This window comes from Trichoderma harzianum (genome assembly GCF_003025095.1).
Source record: "Trichoderma harzianum CBS 226.95 unplaced genomic scaffold M431scaffold_28, whole genome shotgun sequence".
In the NCBI taxonomy this organism is placed as follows: domain Eukaryota; kingdom Fungi; phylum Ascomycota; class Sordariomycetes; order Hypocreales; family Hypocreaceae; genus Trichoderma; species Trichoderma harzianum.
This window is the reverse complement of record NW_020209276.1, coordinates 221,111-245,639: the sequence shown is the minus strand read 5'-3', so window position 1 is coordinate 245,639 and position 24,529 is coordinate 221,111. Positions and strand designations below refer to the sequence as shown.

Below are 24,529 nucleotides of genomic sequence, written 5' to 3'. Positions count from 1 at the left end.
AGTCCAAGTCGCCTTACCCTCGCGAGCCGGCACGGCAGGAAGGTTATTAGCCGAGCAACCCTTAAGGCTCTTAAGCCGCTCCTAGGAGACGGATCAGTAACGAGAACACCACGAAGGCTAAGGAAACATACCGAAAAGAAGACGGAGAGCATAGTGTTCATCGACTCCAGAGAATTCGCAATATCCAACCGCGTCTTCGCATCAGTGATATTACGAGCCCGCGCCCGACGGCGAGCCAGGGTAGCGCCTGATACCCCGGGAGTAGCAATTGCTGCGATCGCCGCAGCAGCGACTGCCGCTGGAGTCGCAGGCGTATCATCGGCGCCGCGAAGAGCTTTCTTACACTGCTGTTGCAGCGGACCAATAACAGCCTGCTGCGAGTCAGAATAATAATCGCAACGAAGGAGTAACGACATACCGGGTCTGGTTGGGCTTGCTGAAGCGCGTCTGACAACAACCGCGCGGCCTGACGATATTGGGCTTGAACGGGAACANATGTTTTCCCACAGCTCTTGTGGGCACATACTGCGCACTTGGGGCTGGCATCTAGGAGGCGAATTAGAAGAGGACTCGACGTAGAAGGGTTGCGATAACGAACTTGTTGCATCTGTGCAAAGCAGAGGTTGACTCCCAGCTGTCCATTTGCACATATGACCTAGGCAACGACGACAAGGAACGGCTCTATCCACGGGTTAGTTACGGGGCCGATACGAGGGAAAGGAGTCAAANGCACCGGACCGCCCCTGAGAAGTCGGCCTTCGTAAGGATACTGGGCGAGTAAATTGACATAACGCAGGATTTAGGCGGCGAAGGCGAGGGTGATTGAAGGTAAGATCAATGATGCTTTGCCCTTGCTACATCGGAATTCTGGTGGGTTTATATCCCCTTTCGCCCCTTTGTTCCCTGCGAAGAAGCATCGGCCGCTCTGGGTCACAAAGGCGACAAAGAAGCATCACGGAACTGTCACTACGTTCAACTTCCTGTCTATATTTATCCTCAGGAGTACAAAGGGAGGGCCCAAAATAGCAACACGTTCACAGCGAGGACAAAGCGAGCACGAAGCTTGAACCACGTTGAGGCTCTTGCACAGGCGACACCTTTGACAAAGGGGATCGGTCACGAGGTTGGAAAAGGAATATCGTCAAAGGCACCGGGGCGGCGCCTCGGAAGGAAGGGCAACATGTCAGAGCCNATCTAAAGAGGGCGCGGTCGCGCAACGGCCGCGCACCGGCCACGTTACGGGGGCGCGAGCTAAGGGTTGCGAAGCCCTTAGCTTAGCAACAACACTATAAAAGACCTAAAATCTAGGGAAGGAGTTAAGGAAGGCAGAGATAAATACAGTCACTTCGCTACCCTAAGCTTGCGTATTCGCTGTGTAGCTACCTGTGATCATCCCTTATCCCTCTTCACTCTCTTCCACGAACCCGGCTTCTGACACAAAGTAGTGAAATCAGTCTACGCACATAAACTTAACAGACACCGTGGAATCAGAAAAACCATACAATAAATCACACGATACTTTAAATTTAAAGGTATTAAGAAATAGGTACAGAAGGTTATATTAGAATATATGATATACGGACGAGCCAAAAGCTCCAAGTATAAACCCTACGGACAGCTACAACCACTACCTGTACTACAGCGACCATAGGAATTGATCTTATTTAACCTAATTACTAAACTACCTTCTTCAAGAGAACCAGTCATAAGGGTACTCTACGACAGTATCTTCATAGTAGTTAACAGACTTACGAAAATAGCCTACTTTATACTATTCAAGGAAGCCAGCAATACAGAAGAATTAGCTTATGTAATAATAAGATACGTCACAAGCAACCATGGACTGCCGGGGGACATGATCTCCGACAGAGGAAACACATTCGTATCCAAATTCTGGAAAGCACTCACAGCCAGATTAGGAACGAATCACAAGGCCAGCACAGCCTACCACCTACAGACAGACGGACAGACGGAAAGGATTAACCAAATAATTAAGACCTATCTACGCTGTTACATTAATTTCGAGTAAAACGACTGGGTAGAACTCCTCCCCGTCGCATAACTCGCTTACAACAGCACGGAATCAGAATCAACTGGGAAATCACCGTTCTTCCTAAACTATAGATTCAAACCCGAAGCCTACCGACCGCTAAGGCAAGGGGAAGATATTGAAAAAGCCATAATCAAGGCAGAAGACATAATCGAATTACACGACGAACTGCGACGACAACTTAAATTCATCCGACAAAGGATAATTAAATACGCAGACAAAAACAGGATTAAAGGACCAACCCTTTAGGAAGGGGACATAGTCTGGCTCCACCGACACACACGAGGAAATAAGCAAGTAAACATCAAAATAAACAGGCTAAGCGACAAACTTAATTTTAAGAAACTTAGACCTTATAAAATTTTAAGAAAAATCGGAGAAGTAAACTATGAACTTAAACTTCCAGAACGATAGGAAAAACGAGGAAAACATATACATCCGATATTTTACATCTCCCTGCTAGAAAAAGCACAAATTGACGAAGAAACTGGAAGATTTATCTAGGACGAAATCATCGTTAAAGGAGAAGAAGAAGAATATAAGGTAAAAGACATTGATGTAATAAAAACAGGAGAAGATGGTAAACGACGCTATAGGGTATAATAGGAAAAAGGGAAAGAAAAAGAAGAAACATGGGAACCTATTGAGCATCTTAAGAACTTAATAGCGCTGGTGGAAAAACTCTATTAAAGCCTAGGGATTGTGCTAGCTTAGGATCCATCGACAACATCCCTAAATAATCTACTGATTCTAAAGAAGCGGGGACGACCTTGGAAGAACCCTCTGCCGACTGCGTTGTAGCAGCCTGAAGAGCGGCCTCTGCCTTACGCTCCTTCTGCTCCAACTGCTCCAGCTCCGCTAAATTGTCGATACCCCGGGACACCGTACACGCTGCCTTTTTAGACCATTCCTTACGTTATTTCCGAAGACAAATAACTTTAGCCATAAGATTTGCGATTTCCTCTTCGATGGCTTCGACCTTACTGTTAAGCTAGTCGCGCTAACGGGAAATACGTAATAATTGTTGAGGTGTAAGAAACGCCTTACAATAAGATTTATAATCCTTAATACACTTTAAGTAGTAACTTAAGTTGACCTCGGAAGCTAAACACTAGGATCCCTTCTTTTTGCAATAGAAGCAGGGTTTTATCTCAACGGATTGTAATAATATAAAAGCAGTAAGTACTACACTCCTATTAAGTTTCTTCTTCTTTCCTTTTATATTAGCCGAGTTAGCAGATTTTTAAACGCGGAAAGTCATTTTGGCGACGAACAGGTAACAGAACAAGAAAAACACCTACAAGTAGGAGGTGTGGATACTTATATGCTAGATCACCTGGTCTTGGGGATAAGACTAACAGGAGGGGGAGAATCGTGTTACGACCTAGCTCTTATGGTTGCGACAAGGGGCCTATAGGGTAGGCACTCCTGGATTAACGTCGGGCCGCGCAGCCAATCAGGAAGCGGTCGATAGAAATCAACGTCGATTCTAATTAACGCAGGAACAAATTGATTAAGATCATAAGCGATTCCACTTAACTTCAGAATACACAACTGGATATATAAGTTTACTTTATATTACTCATTAGAATACTTAAATAGCCAGTTGTTATTACAGCGTTTATAATATAATTAGATTGGAACATAGACATTTATTCTTATTTGTATTAACTAGCTGGTGATAAGATTGCCTGTTACCGACCTGATCGCCTCCGCCAACATAAACCATAGAACCACTCTAAGGTTTGTCCCTTGGAAACAGTTAACCTATAGAGCCTATAGGACCCGGTTCGTCACATCATTGAAAAAAGCTGCTTAATTGTCGATTTATCGCCCGAGAAGAGTATAAGCGACCAAATTGAGGGTATCCGAGTTGTATTACAAACGGAAGGGGACCAAGAACTCGCAGGCGAGACCAGCAACATGATACGTTTCAAAGAAGCAAAATCTTACGAGTTAGAGTCAGGGAACACTTGGATCAAATTTAACGGGAAAAGGCTCGTATGGCTTCCCCCGCAATACCGAACAGTGTTCATAAGTTGTGAACAAAACCGAGTTGTAATCCCTCACCTCGAAGGATCTCTTTCTATCATCCAACTTTCTTACCATAAAGAATTAGCCCAACAAATATCTTATCCACACACATCAACAGCGGAAAATGCGCCTCGTGTATCAGATACAGAGACATTTACATATTTACGTGAGCTAGGCGACGGTTGGAAAATTATAACCCCCAAAATGAATGCACCGGATGATACGATAATGCACAAGACAGAACATGTTGATGAGATCAAAGACACATCGGAAGTCGCACATGAGGATATCACAGAGAATTACCGCTATTGGAAATGGACGATACTTGGCTTCTAGTTGATTTCGTAGAGCCCAAAACATCTTATAAAACTTCACCTGCGGCATCTCATCATACAAGAAAAAAAAGGAGACCAAAAGGGGCTGACCCCATCCCAACTCATCTCGCCTAACCAACACAGCCATATATTCATTTTACTATCATCAAATAATAAGAAACTAACGCAAAAAGCAAACAAAACAAAACAAAACAAAACAAAACACACGCAAAACCAGATCCGACTGACTAATGCCCTCCCCCGCCTCATTCATTCATTCATTCATACGAGCCGCTTTTCTCCCTCCCTCGTGATGCCAAAAATAACGCCGCCACTATGGATGCAACGTTCTGCCGCCGAAAAAAAAAAAAAAAAGGAATCTTTTGAACAACTATCTTCAAAACCAAGATATGAGTAGTGAAATGCGCGTTGAATATTAATATGTAAAGACTGTAAACCCGCCCAGCCCCCAAAGAGAGTTATTTGTGTTTAACTATTAAAATTATGGACTGCGACTTGATTGCTGCTCGTCGTCGCCATCTAATAAATGTTCGTCTTCTTCGGCCGTCTCGGCCTTCTTCTGCTTTTTAGGTCGGAAAAACTCTCCAATCGTGTCGCTCAGACTTCTCGCCCTCCCCCTTGAGACTTTCGCGTCTGTGCTTGGCCCAGCATCTTCATGGCCTAGTGCTTGAGGTAGATTGTCGTCTGAGTAAGGAATGATGGGCTCTTCCGCGATGCGCTCGGGTATGAGAGCATCCTCGTCGTCGCTATTAAAGAATAGACTCGCTCGAATGCTAGATCGTATGCGTCGTAGAGAAGATGCAGTCGCCTCTGGACTGTCGTTTTCCCGAAGTATGACATCCTTGACTGCTGTGGTGACGGTGGAAGAAAAAGGTGAGGGAGAAATAAATGGTCGTGATCGGTGATTGGCCGATTTGGAACTATGTGCCGCCCGAGGTGTTACGGGTCGATCGGTGGAATGTGATAGAGTCACCTGAGGCTCCTTGAAAGATGAGAGAGGATGTGGTTGTACAGGCGTTGAACCCAATCCAGACCTTGTGAGGACGGATTCCGCTGATACTGTGCGAGTGCCTCGAGGGGGATCTGGGCTCACCCACAGGCCTTGCCATGGGTTATTTACAAGAACATGTGCTTCGTCGCCGCTGAGATGCGCTGGAGAATGTGCTGATTCGAAATAATGCGTTGAGGGGGGTTCATGGGCGCCATGAGGCGAATCTGACTTGACTCTGTCGGCGAAGCTCACTCGCGACATTCTACTAGAACGGCGAGAGGGTGTTTTGGGAGTTGGCACGCTGAGGCGCCGCTGGTCATACTGTGGTTGAGGAAGTGCAGAGGATGAGGCGCTACCGTCGTGCTGCGTAAGCCCAATGGTTTCTTCGATGCCGTCCGTCTCGGAGAGCATATCCTCGTCATCATCTCTGTGTTCTCTCCCGCTAGTAATGAGAAAGACACCAAAGAATGTGAGAAGACAGCCACCAACAAACTTGGCAGCCTGCTTCTTGTTCGTCTTTTCGAAATCGCGATACAACACTGCGCTGCCGATGATGACACACAGTGTGAACATGACGAACTGAATAGGAATGACTTGAGTTGAATCGAAGCGGGAGAGAGCTTTGTTGACGTAGCGAATCTGCATAATGGCAGTCGACAGTAGGATAAATACGAGGGCATATGTTACAGGCGTTGTGAAAGCCCCCACAAAGCTGGTGGAGAGCATCGATGATACACCTTTGGTGGCCAAGGCCGTATATCCACCTGCAAGGTACGAATCAGTATGAGATCCATGTAAGTGGTAAGTGGCAGCATGAACAACTCACCAAAGAGGCCAACAAGGCCGAGGTCAATCAGGATGGTGCGTTTGCCATATATTCTGCTAGCCCACATGAGCACGATGATGAGAAACGTCGTAACGCCAAGGTAAATTTCGAATTCCATCGTGGTGATTGCTCCCCAGACATCATGGGGATTCAGCTTCGTCTCCTCTTGGTTCGCACTCAAAACGACGGTGACAACGCCAGAAACGGCAATGACAACGCCCCAGAAATCGCGAACTCTAAACTTTTCGTGAAACATGGCGGGTGCAATGATGCAGTTGGATACCAGCGCAACCACTCCGAGAGGCGAGACGATGGAGGCCGGCGCAAAGCCATACGCTAGGAAATTGCCTGCTTCTCCCAACGTTATCAAGATCTGGCCGAGCCACCAGTATGGCGATTTTAGATAGTTTGAGGATGGTTTTTTGTCTGATTTGGTATCGGTGTCGGAGCTTGCCGTCGTTGCGCTGGACTGAAACGAGGCCATCAGGGGCTCGTCTTCGGCGAAATCGTGCTCGTCGTCCGAGGGGTCATCGTACAGCCCTCTGTCGTGGCCGTTCCCGTTTGTACTTGAACGGCCATTTTGGTAATGATCTCCTGTATCGTCGCTGATGATGGTGCCGTAGACGCCGACCTGCGTGCTCCCATTGCTGCTACTGCTATGCGCTCGCTTCAAGGCTGCCCGAGCCTCTTGTTTTAGCCTCTTGCGCTCCTTGTGCAGGCGTGTGTGCGCATATCTCTGGACGTTGAGAGCAAGTGCAATCAGCACGTTGCCGACAATGGCCGTGATGATGCCAATCAGGGACGACCACCGCTGCAGGGCATCGTCGTCGTCGTCTCGACCCGGGCTGTCTCCGGCTCCCAGGCTGCTTGTGCTTGTCGCTGTCGGTGCTGTGAATACGCTCGTCCACGTCGGCAGAGTCGACTCTGTGAAATCGGGTCCCATCGTCGCCGCCAAGTGAGAATGTGTCTGAGGACGAAGCAAGGCGGCAAAGGGGGGGATGAAGAAGCAAATGACGGTAGGATCGGAGATTGGTGGAGAAACGCGAAAGCGAAACTACACTCGCCAGAAGCCGCGGCAGATTGCCTGACAAGGTATCATCGGGGCGAAGAGCAGCGACAGTCGGAAGGGACGAGGATCATGATCTTTTTAACAGAGGCTGATGCAGAGGCTGAGCTGGACATGAATGAAGCGGTTCAAAAATGCGGTCCAACAGTCACGCATCATTATTGCTGTCGCGGGCTTGGCGCCGAATTTCCGCCTGCAGATGCAGATGACGGGAGGTACGTACCCCCACGCTATGTCATCACTGAAGACAAAATTTCTGAACGGTTCAAAGTAACTAAGACAGTAGAACAAAAGACAGCATAAAAGAAGACAATTGCTCATTGATGTAAATACACAACATAATTATTTATATCTGTCTATGCTTAATTATTAGGTTATTTATAGTAATATTCCTGCCTCTTTCATATCAAGCTTGTCTGCTACAAAGAGTGTGTTTAAATGCTTTCAATAACACCTTGAAAGCCGCCGAAAGGTTACATTCTACGCAGGGCGGTGACATTGACCAAGTACAGGCAATTCAAGCACCAGCACAAAGCACACGCAGCTGCACCGCCACAACCGTACCAGCCACGTCTTGAGTGCGTACATATGCACGCAATTTAGTGCTGTCAGGTACTTACTATGACGGACACTCCCGTTACATCATATGCCAAAATCCAAAAGCTGGGGCTAGCTCCTCAGGTCATGAGACTTCCGCTGTGTCTCTCGATAAGACACTGTATCATCTTCTTATCACCATCACCCAACTTCTTCTTCATCTCCCTTCCCTTTGTCTGTCTCAATCCTCATCCTCATCCTCATCCCTCACAGACAAAACACCGTCAATGTCTTCGGAATGCCCCGCGACGGCGATCCTCTAAACGTCTTTGTTCGATTCAAGCAGCACGTGGACTCGGCCTTTCACTCCCTCCTCCAACCCCACCAGCCACAATTGCCAGCAGACAGTCAATCTGATCTGTCAACCTCCAAATCACCGGATACGCCTATTTCTGACAGCTCTAACCAGCCAGCGCCCCTTGCTCCAGTCACAATGGACAGCTTAGAGTCTCGCCCACCGGCTCTAGACACCGTCTCAGTCGCATCATGGGCTTATTCGCCAACCAATTTGCGCCACCTCAGACAGCCCGTCCCGAATGACCTGCCACCGCAATGCGACTCGTCCGTCTTCACATTCGAAGATGCGTTTGAAGACTTGCTCGCCGTTTCTCAGGGACACCCTCTGCCTGATATCAAGTCCAGGTACAAGCAGAGGCTGCTGCTGCGGCAAATGTTTTCCAATGGCGAGCCTACCTGGTTCTGGCTTCGAAGGCTAGAATCTCAAGGTTTGCTTAGACGACCCACTCGGGAAGAGCTGTACTTCCAACCTCGAAACTTTGGTATATGGGGAGACGACGCCGAACCTGAATTCCCCAACTCAAATTGGAACGACTGGTCTAAGCTTCACGAAGAGCTCGATCGGAAGGCAGCTGAAGTATGGAACAGTGTGGCTGCAAGTGAGCAATCTAATGGCCAGAACCAGACCAACGGTACCAGTTTCTTCGATGAAGTGCGCCAGACATTCAAGCAGCTAGACGATAGTTTCCATGGCCGTAATAAGTCACACCAAGATGACCATGGTGACCACCACCAGAAGCGCCTTCCCGATCACTTTGATGACCTCTTCTCCTCTCTTGGCTCGACCTTTGCAGAGGGCCACAAGACGTGGGACACATTCATCAAGACCATCACGGACAACAAACCCGTGTCCACTGATATCTCAGCTTCGCCATCATCCAATACAAGTGAAGAAAAGGTATATGGCAACGGAAATAAGGAAGTTGTAACAAGAGAGGAAAAGGTCAACAGCTTCGGCTACTTGACTACGACGGTGACGAAGAAGACATACGATAAGAATGGTAATGAAATCGGAACCGAAACACACTTTACTATGCGTCCGGCGGATAACATGCAGAAAAATGAGGCGGGAAGAAATAATGATACCAACGTCATCGAGCGAGCAGACACAGATGCAGAAGAACCGCAGACTCAGGACAAGAAGTCGGGATGGTTTTGGAAATAATGGCCCTGCTTGACATTTTCTTTCTTTTCCACACCTTCTCAGCTCAAAATTCGTAGTGTATTTTTACTTGGGCGGAATCACCATTCTTGAACAAAAGCACATAGCCTCAGCCAAATTGACATTTTTTGAACCCACTACCACGTCTAAACACGAATCATCTTCAAATCCATTATAGCCCGTGCAAACAGAAAATTAACCATGTACAACAAAGAAACAAATCATGCCATTGGATATTATAAATAGACACCCAACAATTATGCTTTTCCTCTTGATCCCGCCTTCTTCTTGCGCATCAGCCTCTTCCGCGCAATCAGCTTCTGCTGAATCGCCTCTTTTCCGTCTACCGGTTTCTTCTCCTTTTCTTTCTCCCCGTCGTCTTCCTTGGCAGGCTTCTTCACTTTGGGGCCCTTGTTCATGTTTCCCCTGTTCTTCTTGCCCTTTTGCTTCTTCTTTGACGCAGGGGCCTCCTCTTCCTCTTCATCCTCCTCAGACTCAGAGGCATCAGCCTCTTCATTGCCCTTTGTCTTGGGCGCTCTGGAGGCATTCTCGGCATCCTGTCGTCGCTTCACAACCTGTGCGTTCTCAATGGCAAATTCAACAATCAAGCGCTGCTTCCTGCCATTGTTTCCGTCCAGCTCGAGACCGTTTAAGTATCTCAGTCCCATCAAAGCCCAGCGGTGAGATGTGTACTCAATGAACCCGTAGCCACGGCTCTTACCAGCTCCACTGGCCTCAGACACCTTGGATCCCTTGTTGTCCTCAAACACAATCTTGGCTTGCTTGACAATACCCTTGCGCTTGAGCTTGCGGTCCTTCTCCTTGTCCTTGGCATCCTTGCCATCTCTGGCATTCTCTTCCTTGGAAAGCGGCTGTCGGCGTCCTTCCTTGACATCCTTGGCAAAACCGACGACGGCCTTTCTAGCCAGCTCTTTCAGATCCTTGGCACCAATATCGTTGGGAATGTTTCGAAGAGCAAGACGGGTCATGCTGATGTGCAACATGGGGTTCTTCTCCACAAGTTTCTTGCGCTGCGCTGCGCTAGCCTGTCTCATCCGAACTTCAGCGTCGCTCAAGAGGCCGCGCAGAGGAGAGCCCGCGCCGAGCTGGCCTTCTGATAGGAGGTACAATCGGCGCTTGTCCTTTTGCCTTCGCGCGGCGAGAGAGTTTTCTGCCAAGTTGGCGGCCTCATTCTTGCCCACAGCTTGGGCCACCTGCAGGACTCGGCCATCGAGCGTGTATTTACCGGTAGGATCAGCGTTTTCATCTTGAAGAATAGAGTGCTTAACACCTCCCGCGGTCGGTTGTGCGCGGCGGGGAGCACCGATTAAGCAAGTCTTTGCGTCGGCAGCATCAACGAAGCAAACAAAGCCTGTGCCGGCCGGCCTTTCGGTGGCCTTATCCATGACAACTCTGGCATATCGAACACTGCCGAAGTGGCCAAAGAAAGATTTCAGCTGCTCATCTGTAGCTGTAAACGGCAGATTTCGAACGAAAACGGTGGCAGAATTGTCCGTCATCAGCTCACGCTTTGGCTTCTCGGGCTCCTTTTCCTCCTCATCCTCCTCCTCGTCCAACAGCTTCATGTCTTCATCGTCTTCATCCTCATCCTCGTCGTCTTGCTCCTCGTCTTCATCATCTTCGTTTTCCATGTTTCCCATGTAGTTTTTCATAAAGTTTGCAAGATCTGATTGTAGCTGGTCATCACGATTCTTGACTTCACCATCAGCTCCAACCTCCTTCTCCTTGGCAGTTGGTTTATCATCTTCATCCTCAGTCTCCTTGGCCTCCTTTCCATCACCTTCTACAGTTTGTTGCTTGTCCCAGGTCTGCTTATCAACAGCCCAGTCGACGGCCAAGGTTCGACCGTCAATGACTTTGCCGTTGACAGCCTCGAGGGCCTTTTCTGCGTTCGGGCGTCCCCTGAGTGTGACGAAACCGAAACCCTTCAATTTTCCCTTGTTTTGTGGCAGATCGGCAAATTTGACTTTGCCATAGCTGATGAATAGCTTTGAAAGCTGTTCAGATGTCTTGATGCTCCACGGCAGATTTCGAATAATCAGCTTGGTGGGTGGTGGCTGGTACGCTTCTCTACCCTTGCCCTGCTTCTTGCCTGCATCTTCTGAATCGGGATCATCTTTTCGCTGTCTAGGTTCCGCGACTTCGATTCGAATGCGCCGGCCATCCCATTCTTTCTTGTCCAATGCCTCCTTGGCGTCCTTGGCGTCGTCGGCATCAGCAAACGAGACAAAACCAAATCCTCTTGACTCCTTCGTTTTCTGATCAATAACTACAGTAGCATGCTTGACCGGGAAATATTGCGAGAAGAAGTCTGCAAGGCTCTCGTTCGTAACGTTGGGGGGCAATGACCGGACAAAGATGGATCGTCGATCGTCAGTCTTTGCTTTCTTGGGAGTCCGCGAAATTCCACCATCTGGATCTTGAGTTTTCGGGGCAGCAGAAGTTTCACCGTCTGACCTTCTGCGCTTGCGATCATTCGTAGGGGGCGCCATGGTGATTGTTGCTGCGAAAACAATTGCAACAATACTTTGGCTGTGATGAAAACAACGTCTGGGACAAAGTATCTCTACTAAGAAAAAAAAAATCTGGAGCTTCAGCTATCAGCATTGTTATCTTATCGATTGACTTGTTTCGACGTTGACGCTAGCCCAGATGTGGATGGCGGGGTTACCAACACCACGTTATGCCAAAACGGGAGAATTGTTGATCGCAGTACCTGGAAGACGCGCTGGCTAAACAACACACGATCCAACATACAACTTTTGCAGATTCACGGCATCTTGCGGCTCACGCAGGATCTCAACAACCAAAAATGCCGACAAGATCAGGCGCGCGTCTGGGGAGACCGGCCAGGGCCAAAAAGACCGAGGCTCCTGTAGAAATTACCGAAACACCAGCCAGTGCGCTTCGAAATCAAGTTTGCGCCATCTTTCGCGATGCGCAAAGGACCACGGCCACGCATCGAAAGCTGGCGGTCAACCTTCGAAAGATCCAGGAATCATGCTGCTACGAGCCCGTCAGTACGAAGAACCCGTCTGAGGACCAATTCGACGAGAAGGCGTTCAACCACGAATTCGTTCGATGCGTACTGCGCATCATGCCGGTGAAGAAGGCGGAGAGTGTTGGAGAGAAGTTGATCCGATTCATTGGGCTTTTCCTGCGGCATGCTTCGGATAAGGATAACGAACTTTTGGATGAGGCCGATGTCGACACGAGCTTGATGCCCGAAACCCCAAGCACACGGCTTTCTACAGAGGTCCTCCGAACTGCGCAGTCCTTGATGCAGGCCAAGGACAAGTACGTGCGGTTTAGATCAACACAGCTTGTCTCTCACATCATCAACTCTCTTGAGGCCATCGACGACGACTTGTTTCAGAACCTCCGCAACAACTTGTTGAAACGAATTCGAGACAAGGAAGCCATGGTCCGCGTTCAGGCGGTGCTGGGCCTTGGTCGACTCGCAGGAAACCAGCCCGAAGACGACGGCAAATCAGACGACAGCGACAACCCGTCTACCGGCCTCTTGGATAAACTCCTAGACGTCTTACAAAACGATTCAAGTGCTGACGTCCGACGATCACTTCTGGTGAATCTCCCAATCCTACCCGCTACGCTCCCATATCTCCTCGAGCGTGCAAGGGATCAGGACGCTGCCACTCGAAGGGCAGTCTACTCTCGTCTTCTGCCAGCTCTGGGAGACTTCCGTCATTTGTCGCTATCCATGAGAGAAAAGCTCCTCCGATGGGGTCTTCGTGACCGAGACGACAACGTACGGAAGGCGGCAGGAAGGCTTTTCCGGGAGCGCTGGATTGCGGACTGTGCTGGCGTACCGCCAACAGAGGAAGCTCCACCAAACTTTGAAGGTTTGTTGGAACTTCTGGAGCGAATCGACGTCATCAATTCTGGAGTCGAGAACGGAGTGGCCCTTGAGGCAATGAACGGCTTTTGGGAGGGTCGTCCAGATTATCGCGAGGCTGTGGTCTTGGACGACAGGTTCTGGGAGACTCTATCTGCCGAGTCTGTCTTTATGGCTAGAAGTTTCAATGATTTCTGCCGTAGCGAAGGCAATGGTCGATACGAGGCCCTGGTAGAGGAGAAGCTCCCAGAAGTCACCAAGCTGGCTTTCTTCCTGGAGCGCTATCTGAAGGTCCTGGTGGATGCCATCAAAAGAGTGGCAAACCTTGAAGAGGAAGACGATGAAGAGGATACCGTTGAGCAGGAATTCATCATCGAACAGATGCTCCACATAGCATTGACTCTTGATTACTCTGACGAGGTCGGCCGAAGGAAAATGTTTACACTGCTTCGCCAGTCCCTAGCCATCCCAGAACTCCCAGATGAGGTAACAAAACTTACCATGGAAGCTCTTCGGTACATTTGCGCTCCGGATGCTGCTGGAGAGCGAGAGTTCTGCAGTATTGTCCTCGAAGCCGTTGCCGATGTGCACGATACAATTGTGGATGAGGATGTGCCTGGAGAAGATGACGACAGCTTCGTCTCTGCCAAATCCGACCTTAGGAGCCGGGAAAACACTCCTGCCCCTGATTCCAAAAAGGAAACTGAGCTGACTGAAGAGGAGGCTCAAGAGAAGGCAGTGAGAGAAATTATCATCAACTTGAAGTGTCTTCACATTGTCCAATGCATGCTTACACACGTCACTGGAAACCTTAAGGACAATACAGACTTGGTGTCCATGCTGAACAACCTGGTAGTTCCAGCTGTACGGAGCCACGAGGCACCTGTTCGCGAAAGAGGTCTCCTCTGCCTTGGACTATGCGCCTTACTGGACCGCTCGTTGGCCGAAGAAAACCTGGGACTCTTTATCCACTTCTTCACCAAGGGACACACAGCCTTGCAGATCACTGCCCTACATATCTTGACGGACATCTTGAACGTCCATGGATCTCAGCTGCTGGACTCGACTCCAGCTGTTATCAAGGTATACGTCAAGGCAGTCAAGGGTGGTGGCAGGTCATCCGAGGTGCAAGCCGCAGCTACTATAGCAGCATCCAAACTGCTCCTAGGCCGCGTCATTTCTGACGAAGAGGTTTGCGAAGAGCTGCTAAAGTCCCTAGTGATTGCCTACTTTGATCCCGCGTCCTCTACCAACCAGACAGTTAGACAAGCCCTCAACTATTTCTTGCCAGTATTCTGCTTCTCTCGTCTAGAGAATCAGAATCTCATGAGAAAGGTTTCTCTGGTAGCCCTGCATTCTCTGCTCAATTTACGTGAGGGTCTGGAGGATGACGATGTCGATGTTGAGGAGGACATGGTTAGCATGACGACCATTGGTGCTTGTTTGGCGGACTGGACCGACCCGCGGAAATGCTACAGCCCAGAAATCCTTCTTGACGGGGAGAAGAAGGGTGTCAATGGCGATGTACATCTTGACTTTGCCTGCGATATTCTAGAAAGGCTTCGTGCAAGCATTAGCAGTAAGTTTGACCGCAAAACGGCCCCCCTACATATCAATATTCAAAGAACCTTGGCTAACAAAGTTGATAGAAGCCGAAAAGAAGCTGGTTGCTGGCCTTCTCGGAAAACTCTACGTATCACCCAACTCCACCGAAGAGAAGCTCCGAGAAACCTACGAGACTATTTCTGAAGCCGTCGAGGAGGGTCTCGTCACCGACACTACCGGCCGCAACGCGCTGTACAAGATCCACGTCAGCCTGGGCAAGATTGTCAACAGTCTGGATGAACAGCGCCCAGCGCAAAGTCGTACCAGCCGCAGCGTATCGGTCACCGTAGATCGACAATCGCGCGAAAAGTCCGTCGCATCGAATCTGGAAGAGGAAAACGATAACGACAATGACAATGACAATGACAATGACAATGACAACGACAACGACAATGGCAATGGCAACAAAAGGATTAAAGTCGAGGATGACAGCGATGGGAATAGTGACGAAGGCACTGTCGTGCCGGAGAACCCGAGCAGGGATGAGCTTGTGGAAGACCTGTTGTCAGATGAAGATACCAAGATGGAGGATGCGTGAGGAAACCTCAAGAGTGTTTAATGTGTCATGAAATATAGGTATATAAGCAAATTGGTTTAGATGGGAGTGACTCAGGGGAAACGATACAGTTATTGGCTACGTAGCTTTATGATTTAAAATAACGCAATCGTCTTCTTTTTCTATTATACTAAAATATGTAGCAGGTCTAGATGAGTGTCTGGAATATGAACTCTTATTCTGAAAACCAAGTGTCGAGAGCCTTATATCTTCTATACCAACTCAAGTACCCACCCAGAACAAAAAGCTCCCAAAGCCAACATTAATCAACAAATGCTGCCCCAGGCTCCACGCCATGCAATACAAATACTTTGGCGAAAACACCGTCCAGATAAACAAATGCGTTCTCAGCGCCGTACACGCCGCAATCACAAACGCCACACTCATCGACACGAAAATCGTCAACAAAATGACATGATTCTTAAACGCATCCGTCTTCCCCTCTCTATATTTCTGCAGAAGCAGCATATTCGTCGCCGAAGTCCAGAATATAGGCCCCGCCCAGTTACTGATGAGGGTGAGCGCGCCGACGGCGAAGACGTTGAAGCCGCTGATGCCGTTGTACGCGCTGGAGAGGTCCACGGAGGAGATTGCGTTGGAGCCGCCAAAGGCGAAGAAGGTTGTGTATTGGAGGACGATGGAGGTTGCGGTGATTTCGGCGATGGAGAGGGTGGTTGATTGGAGGGTTTGGAGGATGATGCTGGAGAGGAGGAAGAGGGGGATGTTTGTGGCGCGGGATTGGGTCATTGCGAGGAGGGTGCATAGATGGTGGACTAGTTCGACTGATATTTGGTTGATGTGTTAGTTAGAAGTGTTGAAGAGCTATGGAAGAGGGTTGATGTAATGATTGTAGACTTACCGGACGATTGAGAGGCTCGAGGGCCTCCGGTTTTTGCTCGATAGATGGCGAATCCGGATAACACTGCGAGCAGTCCAAAGATGATCCTTGCTCTGAAGATGAGGGATGGGCCTTGAAAGATGTCCAGGAGGTCATGAGCAAATCCTACAACCAACTCAGGTGCATCTTCCGCAGTAAAAGCGAGTTTGAAAGTGAAGGTTGCCAAGAAGACAGCTGGCATAAGAGAAGTAGCCAGGATATACGGCAGACCAGATAAGCTCTGCAGAGTCTGGAACGTCACCACGACATACGCCAAGGTGATGAGCGCCCAAAGAATTTCAGGGTTGGGAATGAGGAATCTCTTGACAGTGTCTGATTCACCGGCGAATTTCTGGCCCGTCTGGTTCCAGCTTCGAATGAGTCTTAGTGCAGCCAAGGCTAGTACGTGGTTTGATATCGAAGAGAGACGTGAACATCTGAGGATAGTCAGTACAACCATGAACGACAGAAGCAATGATATGATCGGGCTACCTTTGAACCTCCTTAACACCGAGATATGCCAGCCAGATAGTAGACGTCCAGTACCAGAAATGGTGCTCCTCTTCTACATAGCTACTAGCAAACATCATGGGCCCATACGACGTTGCAAGCAGAAACAACGGCATCAAAAATCCCGCCTGACAGAACCCTTGCAGGCCCAGACTTGCAACACTGGCAATCACGGCAGCAACCGACAGTCCCTGGCCGAGCGACAGTCTCGACATATCGTAGTTGGACGCCATACTGCTCATCAGATCCTGAGCCCTGCGAATCCAAGCAGAGGTAGCTGAGAGCCACGCCTGGTCGACCTCCTTGGCACCAGCCTGCGAAGCGGCCTGTGAATTGATCCTGCGCCACTCGCAGGCCAGTTCATCAACATCCGAAGATATGGACACGCACGGGTCGACAGAAGCCTGGAGATCAAAGAGTTCGCCTCCAAACGCCGCCGTGACAATGTTGAGGATCTGTCTCGCGTTGCGAATGAGAATCTGCACCTTATCGCTCGAGCTCGGCCAAAAGGGTAAAAACTCCGGGATAAATGCTCCAAGGTTATTCTTAGAGATGGGAAAGCCCAGGAGCGCGGCAAGAGTCGGTGAGATGTCGGACTGCTCAACCATGGAATAGTAGTCGTACTCGTTCTTGGGTTGCGCAGGGGCCGGATACCTGGACGATATTTCCCTGAGCTTCGGCGCCAGAAAGACTAAAGCGGGCGATGTTTCTCCAGGAGATGATGCTCCGTGGTTGCCTGCGTCGTTCATGCCGTGATCGCCGCAGAGAACGAGCAGCGTCGACTGAAGGTGGCTCTTGGTTTCGAGGGCGTTGAACAGCTGGTGAATGATGCCATCCATCTCGCGCTGCTTACCAGGCATGTGCGTGCTTCGGGGTCCCGATTTGTGGCCAATATGATCCAGGCCAAGATAGTGTAGAACCATCAAGCTCCAATCATCCTTCTCAAGTTCATCGTTGATGTGTCTCGTCACATTATTGTCCACCTCCGTAAAGTCCTTGAGGTACATGTAAGCCAAGGGAATCATCAATCAGAACATACGTGCGAAGCCTTACTGCGACAAAAAAGCTAGAGGTTCCGTCGTGGCGATCAAACGTCTCAGGAAACAGTTTGAGCCACGTATCGTCACCGTACATGAGAAGCTTGCCAGTGTCTTTGGCCTTGAGCTGAGACAGCCACGTATCCTGGGCGGCCAATGTGGAAGAAGTGTCAGCCTCATCAAAATTGAGAATAAGGTCAACAAAAGAAGGAATCGACCCAGTGGTGATGGCCTTGATTCTAGGCATTGTCACCGTGGGTGATCGAGCATTTGCTGTAAAGGGGACGGCACTGCCATCTCGAATGAGGCTATTGGAACTATGAGAGACTGAGGCCAACAGTTGTGAGCGTACAGAACTAACCGCTGAGTGTATTCAAATCCAGATTCCTCCGAAAATACAAAATCGCTATCATCGCATCTCAGTATAAGTGACGGCGCGTCCAGATGGATGAGTTTCAACTATACCTCCGCAGCGCATCAACCACCATGAATACGAGTCTATCAAAGGGAGCCTTGGGCGGAGGTCCATATTCGAGAGGCTCAAATTCGGCCAAACCAGGAAGAAAAGGTTTATACGGGAAAAAACCAGTGGCAAAAACGAGGATAGAAAGCGGAATTAGAAGGTTGGCCGCAGCGAGCAGCAGTGAGCTTGCAAGCGACCCATTTCTTGAGGCCACCATGTTGTTATTAAAAGAGAGTCAATCAACGACAGAAAGTGGCTAGAGAGGCGCCTTGACTTGGGTCAGTGTTCCATTAAGATTATGCACAGTGAAAGCCATATGGAGAGGCGCGTATAAATGAGAAATTGAGTCTCCCTTTCACCAAGTGTTAGAGGAAGCTCTAAAACGAAGCCAGTGGGAGTGGAAGAATGATTGGCCAAGGGAGAATCTACAGTGAGAGGATGCTGCGCCACAGGAAATCAGGGCGCGCCATCAAATCTGAACTTTTTTTTTTTTTTTGGAGATTGTCATGGGTATCGTCAATTGAGACTGCAGAGCTGATATGTAGGACAATATGTATAATGAGTACTCCGTATAAACGATTAAAGAAACAGAAGCAAAAGAAAATTGAAACCAGAATTAAAAATCAATCAGTTACGCCTTCTTTGGTGCATTTCGAGCAGTCTTCCTCAGTCTGTCGCTGTACTTGGGGAACACAATGCTCGACTTCTTCCTCTTCTTGTTGATGCCCTTCTTGGCGCTGAAGGGTCTGTTTGGCTTCTTTGAGTCGACGTCCATGGCTGCGTTTCACAACATGTTAGCAAGCGTCGGGTCGATCTGGGGGCACAGAGGAGAGAGGAGAGAGGAGAGGTGGGACATACAGTTCTCGTCTGCGCCGGCCTGCTCTTCCTTTTCGGGCGCATTGTCGCCATCTATTGCCAAGCAATGTTAGAGAATCAAAAGTGTAGAATAGAGCGCATCTGGTCGAAAGCATACCATCAATCTTCATCTCTGCGGGTTCGGGCTTGGCCTGCTTTGCCAACTCCAGCAGCTTGGCCGAGAGACGCTCTTGTCTTGCAGTCTCTGCCGGGCCGAAGATGGAAGCGGCCTTGCGCTGGTTGTTGAATTTCTTGCTGCTTGATCGAGAACTTTTGGCCATGATTGCGGTATTGCTGGACTCTGTCCGTCTATTAATACGTCGTTTGGTGTATGGTTGCTTGTCTTCGTCTTCGACAGAGAAGAGAGAAAAGTTACGATAACGGCGGGAAAAGATAAGATAAAGCGCAGATGTGGCGTATCGGCACAAACTGTGGCTGATGCGCCGGCGATCTTTTTTCGCGTCTCATTTTCACAGCAAAGGCACTCGGTTCTGCCAGCTGCCGCCGCCTGCCCAATGCCCAAAAGTCTTGTGGCGATAGCGTCGAGTTATCAATCATTATCTTAGCACCATGTCCATGCTTGCAAAAAGCGACCGAGGCTGATGGCGAGGACGACGAGGGTGAGGAGAGAGTGAATGTGAAGGACGCCGCTGCATCACCTGCGCGTTCTGCCAAACCCGATCCAGTCCAATCCATCGCAGTCACGGCACCCGCCGATATAAATCCAACTCCCTCTGCCTTGCATCGCCTTGCCTTGCATCGCCCGCGAAACTGCAGTCAGGCTCCCCATCGCGGCATCTGCCGGCATCGCAGCTGGCCTCACAGCGACCGCCTGCGCCGTCCAGCGGCTAGAATCCGCTCTTCTCTGCTTTGCGACTCTATTTTCCAATCAATCTTTGGTCCTTTGTCATCGTCCTTTGTCCCCAGATTATAGGGTGATTCGACCGCATTCCGATAGAGACGACGTCCGCATCGCTTCACGCTCTCCCATCTCAGCCCAATTCTTCTCTCCTCTCGACTTCGACCCCCGACTTGTCCGCACCCGTTGATGCATTTGCAACCATATTCATCCCTCGACCTACGATTCGCGCCATCACGCAACCATGGCATCGCCCAACATGACGTCGATTTCGCGGCATGACGTGAACGCGCTGCTTAGGCAGGTCCAGGGCAACTCTCTGTTCAATAGACAACTCTCATCCATCTGCCAAGTAAATGGGCTCAAGAGCACCGGCGTCAAAGCTGAGCTTCAGCGACGCATCGTACAACGTAGGTCTCCCCTCTCTTCTGCATCGCCCTGATCGCGACACTGTTCGCGTGCTCCTTGGCCCATCTCTGCGGTCACAGCCTCGGGCCACATCTCAATCCTTGCATATGTGCTAACCTCTGTATCCATCCCACAGTGATAAACGAAACGGTTACCAGCAACGATGTCGTACGATTCCATCAGATCCGCCACAGCATCCTCAGGGCCTTTCAAGAGCGAGCGAGTCCTGCCAAGGCCGCGACGGCTAGAAGCAACGGGTCTACAGCACAACCTGCTCTGCCTACATCCGCGTCATCGTCGTCATCCTACGGCACCAGTAGTTATTCTGGACAACGGGCATATGGACAAGTCTCGGCAAATGGAGTTCCGGCATCTTCGTATGGAACGTATAGTTTCTCGTTCAAGCCAAGCCCTTTCTATTACGTTGAAAGCGCTGTGAGCGTGTTGCGCACCTGTGAAGGCAAGAATCCCTAATTTTCTGGTTCCCTACTATTGTAATCCCGGCTAACCGGTGGCATTCATCTCCAGCCATGGCACAGCATAGGAACTCTGTCACCATCCCATTGAGGTTAAGCGACCACCCCGTTTTGCAGCGATGCAACGAGGACAAATCATACAGAATCATGGTGTTTTGTGCTAGCGACGACAGCGGCGTACAAGACGTTGCGTTCCCACACCAGTCCGAGCTTCGGGTAAATGGCGACGAGATCAAGGCCAACCTCCGAGGTCTCAAGAACAAGCCCGGCTCAACGAGGCCAGTCGACATAACCAACGCTCTCCGCCTAAGGGGAAATTACATGAACAACATTGAGTTTACATATGCGCTGACGAACAGGGTAAGTTGAATTGCTGGTTCTGGAAAATGGAGGGCGATTCGATGGGCTTTCCACATATGCCCCCTTTCTTGAGGGTTTCTGCTAACACTATTCTGTTCTTGGCAGAAATTCTACCTCATCGTCAACCTTTGCAAGACCACTTCAGTTCCTGAATTGGTCACGACAATATCCAACCGTAGAAAGATTTCTGAAGAATCGGTGATATCTGAGCGTAAGGCTTTCCCGGACGAGGTGGTCTCCTGACACATACTAACGTGCTCGTGGTAGTGAATAAAATAGCACAAGATCCAGATGTTGTAGCGACATCTCAGGTGCTATCCCTCAAATGCCCTCTATCCTACATGAGATTAGAAGTGCCTTGCCGCAGCTTGAGCTGTACACATTTGCAATGCTTTGACGCAACATCTTACTTGCAGCTTCAGGAGCAAGGTCCACAATGGCTGTGTCCTATCTGCAACAAATCAGCGCCATTTGACCAACTAGCTGTTGATGGGTGCGTATCATTCAGCTCCATCAATCCTCTTGTCACATGCTAACCAGTGTCTAGCTACGTCAAGGCCATTCTGGAAAAGACGTCAAAGAGCCTGGAAACCGTGACCATTGAGCCAAATGGCAGGTGGTCTAGCAAACCACCCAAGGAGGAATCATCATCCAGGCCAAATGGGGCAGCACTTGAGGACGACGATGACGACGACGATTTGGAGGTATCCGAAATCAGCATTACCGGCCGTCGAATAGAAACGCCCAAGAAAAATATGACGTCCTACACAGAGATGAGCTCTGGTGGTAGAGACGGTCACTCGGCCCCGCGAACCGGCTCACACAGCGCCAAACGACCAGCGCCAGCAGTTATCGACCTGACGCTGTCGTCTGACGACGAAGAGCCCATCCAGCGGCCACATAAACGGCAACACACGGGAGGAAGCAGCTATCGCGGCTCGTCGAGCCTCCCGTTCCTGAGCGAATCACCCAGCAACTATCCGTCGTAGGAGAGTGGTCTAGAAGCAGCGAGTACGAGACGTCAGCGGGCAGAGCCTCGCCAGCGGAAGCGTTGGAGGAAGCGATGAGTGTTGTCTATAAAGCGAAACCAATATATAAATGATTATACCATGGGACATGGTAGAGAGATGAAAGGGGAGAGGAGGAGAGGAGAGAGAAGTTTGATTTATCAAGTCAGCAGAGGCGTTTAGGGTGTGACGAGGGACAAAAAGGATGATTCCCCTAGGGTCGGTACAATGCCAGTTTTTATCTGCTTTTTTTTCTATTATTAAGGGGAGGAAACATGTAAAGCTGTATGACTATCTACATTAGATTATTAGTTAACGGCGATTTGCCGATTAGAGGTTGATTTACGAAACTAGATACGAATACTTTGCTGTTGAGTGTGCATGTGGTGTATCATACGGCCTGTAGTGTTCATTCATTCACGGCTTATACCAAGCAGTACTAATAACTTCCACCCCATCAGGTATCTTATCTTATAAAACAACGTCAATCGCATTAATCAGAACGAACCCACATTGATACACACGTATTAAGAATGCTCATACGCAGCTTATATGTCATCTCCCCAAAACACCCAGTAATTGGTACATCTACTTCTACACCCCACGACATCAATCCCACCCCACACACCCAAAACCACCCTTTCCCCAACCCAGTACTAACCCATCTGTACCTGTACCGCAGCACCATAATCGATTAAACCAACTGCACTGCAACTTTACCTCTCACCACCAAACCTCCAAACATCACCAACTCCCTCACCCAAACTCCCTCCCACCTCTTCTCCTCCTCCTCCATTCTTCCACTCTCTTCTCTTCTCTTTCTCCAAATAAACAGCAAAAATGTCCCTCTCCCCCCCAATGCCCCCCTTCAACTCCACCGACCCAACCGCCTCCTTCCTCTCCTCCTCCTCCCTCGACTTCCTCCTCATCGAGCTCGTCCCGCTCGCCCAGCGCGTCACCTCCCAGCGCGACTTTCCTTCTTCCTCCTCTTCCGCTACTACTCAGAACCCCGACGGCGTCACATCCTCTTCGCATCATCGCAAATCCGATTCCGCTGCCGCTGCGCATCATCCGCCCGTCGCCGATTCTCCAAAGAGGATAGACGACGAAGAACACCTCGATGCGGTGCACTTGAGACTCGAGTCGCAGGGGTATCGCGTCGGTCAGGGTCTTGTAGAAAGGTACTTACTCTCAGCAACTTAAATCCTCCTTTGCTCTTCTCCCATACAAACTACCCCTGCGCCGTCTCTCAATCGAATCGACAATATAGAGACACATAAGCTGACACTCAGCTTTCCTCAGATTCTCCCGCGACCGCCCCCGCTTCAACGACACCCTCGACGTCATCAAATTCCTCTGCAAAGACCTCTGGTCCCTCGTCTTCGGCAAAAACATTGACAATCTCAAGACGAACCACCGCGTACGTTGTCCCACACACAACACACTTACAACCCCCAAACAAAACAACACACACATCACAGGATCAAAAAAAAAAAAACTCAAAACTTGTACTGACACCGCGCGCGCGCGCGCATAAATCTAGGGAGTCTACGTCCTCACCGACAACGCCTTCCGCCCATTCTCCCGCATGAGCACAGAAACCGGCAGCCAAGCCGTCCTCCGCGCACAGCCTGTACGTCACACAAACACACAAACAAACACAACAGAGCACAACCAAGCGCTCCTCTAATCCATTCGTCGCACGGTCCAATATTGGTTCGAATAAGACGAGAGTTGTTAACTAACTTGCTTTACTTGAATTTGCTCAGTTCCTATGGTTTCCCTGCGGCATCATTCGCGGCGCTCTGGCTGCCCTGGGTATCAGCGCCACCGTCCAAGCCGAGGTCAACGAGCTACCAGCAGCTATATTCCAAATCAAGACCATCGCCGCCAAGCCATAATAACCGAACCGCATTGAGACAATATTTGCCCGATTCGAATCTACCAAAAAGATGGAGCGCGAAAAGATGGATTGACCCCCATGTGCAAATAGACGACGACAAGTCCGTCCAATACTTCTCCCGCATAATCTTCCAACTCAGCCAAGAGCAACTAGCAGTGGACTAATCAATGTGGAGTGAGAAGCTGTCCCGAGGGAAAAGGGCTTCGCATGGGGATAGAGATTCTGGGGACAGTTTACAGCCTATGAAAGAAAGCAAATCATCAGCCACCCTGCTTATGCACGCGTATATATTCATTATACCCAGTATTCATAGCTATTGTCCCTCAAGACCGGCTCCCTCGACACTTGAACAGCTACCAACAGGTTGGATGTTTAGGA

The 24,529-nt window shown here is 49.5% G+C and overlaps 12 protein-coding genes across 12 annotated transcripts; 6 read left to right on the top strand and 6 right to left on the bottom strand.

Moving 5' to 3' along the window:
* Positions 1-17: 17 nt before the first annotated feature.
* M431DRAFT_11176 (hypothetical protein) lies at positions 18-416 on the bottom strand (the record flags this gene model as incomplete). Its single annotated transcript, XM_024911806.1, has 2 exons — positions 18-81; positions 132-416. Coding segments are annotated over 2 exons (349 nt in total), but the record flags the coding sequence as incomplete, so codon positions are not given.
* Positions 294-821, top strand: M431DRAFT_513935 (hypothetical protein). The gene is made up of 4 exons (XM_024920124.1): positions 294-372; positions 419-546; positions 599-681; positions 734-821. The coding sequence occupies exons 2-4, from the start codon at positions 496-498 to the stop codon at positions 762-764; spliced, it is 165 nt and encodes a 54-aa protein (XP_024767870.1). The 5' UTR covers positions 294-372; positions 419-495; the 3' UTR covers positions 765-821.
* Positions 822-2,062: 1,241 nt separating this feature from the next.
* M431DRAFT_100727 (hypothetical protein) lies at positions 2,063-2,299 on the top strand (the record flags this gene model as incomplete). Its single annotated transcript, XM_024911246.1, has 1 exon — positions 2,063-2,299. A coding segment is annotated over one exon (237 nt), but the record flags the coding sequence as incomplete, so codon positions are not given.
* Positions 2,300-2,623: 324 nt separating this feature from the next.
* On the bottom strand, positions 2,624-3,371 carry M431DRAFT_513934 (hypothetical protein). The gene is made up of 3 exons (XM_024920123.1): positions 3,325-3,371; positions 2,988-3,265; positions 2,624-2,960 (listed from the first exon to the last, which is right to left on the bottom strand). Exons 2-3 carry the CDS (start codon positions 2,994-2,996, stop codon positions 2,703-2,705), a joined length of 267 nt encoding a protein of 88 aa, XP_024767868.1. The 5' UTR covers positions 2,997-3,265; positions 3,325-3,371; the 3' UTR covers positions 2,624-2,702.
* A 1,529-nt stretch (positions 3,372-4,900) lies between these two features.
* M431DRAFT_100589 (hypothetical protein) lies at positions 4,901-7,179 on the bottom strand (the record flags this gene model as incomplete). The annotated part of the gene is made up of 2 exons (XM_024911227.1): positions 4,901-6,174; positions 6,237-7,179. The coding sequence occupies 2 exons, from the start codon at positions 7,177-7,179 to the stop codon at positions 4,901-4,903; spliced, it is 2,217 nt and encodes a 738-aa protein (XP_024767867.1).
* Positions 7,180-8,137: 958 nt separating this feature from the next.
* M431DRAFT_487969 (hypothetical protein) lies at positions 8,138-9,361 on the top strand (the record flags this gene model as incomplete). The annotated part of the gene is made up of 1 exon (XM_024916519.1): positions 8,138-9,361. One exon carries the CDS (start codon positions 8,138-8,140, stop codon positions 9,359-9,361), a length of 1,224 nt encoding a protein of 407 aa, XP_024767866.1.
* Positions 9,362-9,488: 127 nt separating this feature from the next.
* On the bottom strand, positions 9,489-12,142 carry M431DRAFT_334093 (hypothetical protein). The gene has a single exon (XM_024914375.1). The coding sequence runs from the start codon at positions 11,869-11,871 to the stop codon at positions 9,616-9,618; it is 2,256 nt and encodes a 751-aa protein (XP_024767865.1). The 5' UTR covers positions 11,872-12,142; the 3' UTR covers positions 9,489-9,615.
* A 49-nt stretch (positions 12,143-12,191) lies between these two features.
* On the top strand, positions 12,192-15,378 carry M431DRAFT_100542 (hypothetical protein; the record flags this gene model as incomplete). Its single annotated transcript, XM_024911223.1, has 2 exons — positions 12,192-14,814; positions 14,885-15,378. The coding sequence occupies 2 exons, from the start codon at positions 12,192-12,194 to the stop codon at positions 15,376-15,378; spliced, it is 3,117 nt and encodes a 1,038-aa protein (XP_024767864.1).
* A 240-nt stretch (positions 15,379-15,618) lies between these two features.
* Positions 15,619-18,500, bottom strand: M431DRAFT_11171 (hypothetical protein; the record flags this gene model as incomplete). The annotated part of the gene is made up of 6 exons (XM_024911805.1): positions 15,619-16,178; positions 16,256-16,710; positions 16,766-17,778; positions 17,837-18,128; positions 18,182-18,226; positions 18,286-18,500. 6 exons carry the CDS (start codon positions 18,498-18,500, stop codon positions 15,619-15,621), a joined length of 2,580 nt encoding a protein of 859 aa, XP_024767863.1.
* A 414-nt stretch (positions 18,501-18,914) lies between these two features.
* M431DRAFT_100708 (hypothetical protein) lies at positions 18,915-19,419 on the bottom strand (the record flags this gene model as incomplete). The annotated part of the gene is made up of 2 exons (XM_024911242.1): positions 18,915-19,060; positions 19,257-19,419. 2 exons carry the CDS (start codon positions 19,417-19,419, stop codon positions 18,915-18,917), a joined length of 309 nt encoding a protein of 102 aa, XP_024767862.1.
* An 837-nt stretch (positions 19,420-20,256) lies between these two features.
* On the top strand, positions 20,257-22,230 carry M431DRAFT_100720 (hypothetical protein; the record flags this gene model as incomplete). The annotated part of the gene is made up of 6 exons (XM_024911245.1): positions 20,257-20,407; positions 20,542-20,859; positions 20,934-21,245; positions 21,315-21,452; positions 21,509-21,734; positions 21,789-22,230. 6 exons carry the CDS (start codon positions 20,257-20,259, stop codon positions 22,228-22,230), a joined length of 1,587 nt encoding a protein of 528 aa, XP_024767861.1.
* Positions 22,231-23,088: 858 nt separating this feature from the next.
* M431DRAFT_487963 (hypothetical protein) lies at positions 23,089-24,149 on the top strand (the record flags this gene model as incomplete). The annotated part of the gene is made up of 4 exons (XM_024916518.1): positions 23,089-23,429; positions 23,551-23,668; positions 23,792-23,881; positions 24,018-24,149. The coding sequence occupies 4 exons, from the start codon at positions 23,089-23,091 to the stop codon at positions 24,147-24,149; spliced, it is 681 nt and encodes a 226-aa protein (XP_024767860.1).
* Between the last annotated feature and the right edge of the window lie 380 nt (positions 24,150-24,529).

Bases quoted from the DNA above. Each gene is read 5' to 3' on its own strand.
- M431DRAFT_513935 (XM_024920124.1), top strand. From the start codon at position 496: ATGTTTTCCCACAGCTCTTGTGGGCACATACTGCGCACTTGGGGCTGG. The intron at 547-598 runs CTAGGAGGCGAA...GCGATAACGAAC, and splicing joins TGCGCACTTGGGGCTGGCAT to TTGTTGCATCTGTGCAAAGC.
- M431DRAFT_334093 (XM_024914375.1), bottom strand. From the start codon at position 11,871: ATGGCGCCCCCTACGAATGATCGCAAGCGCAGAAGGTCAGACGGTGAA.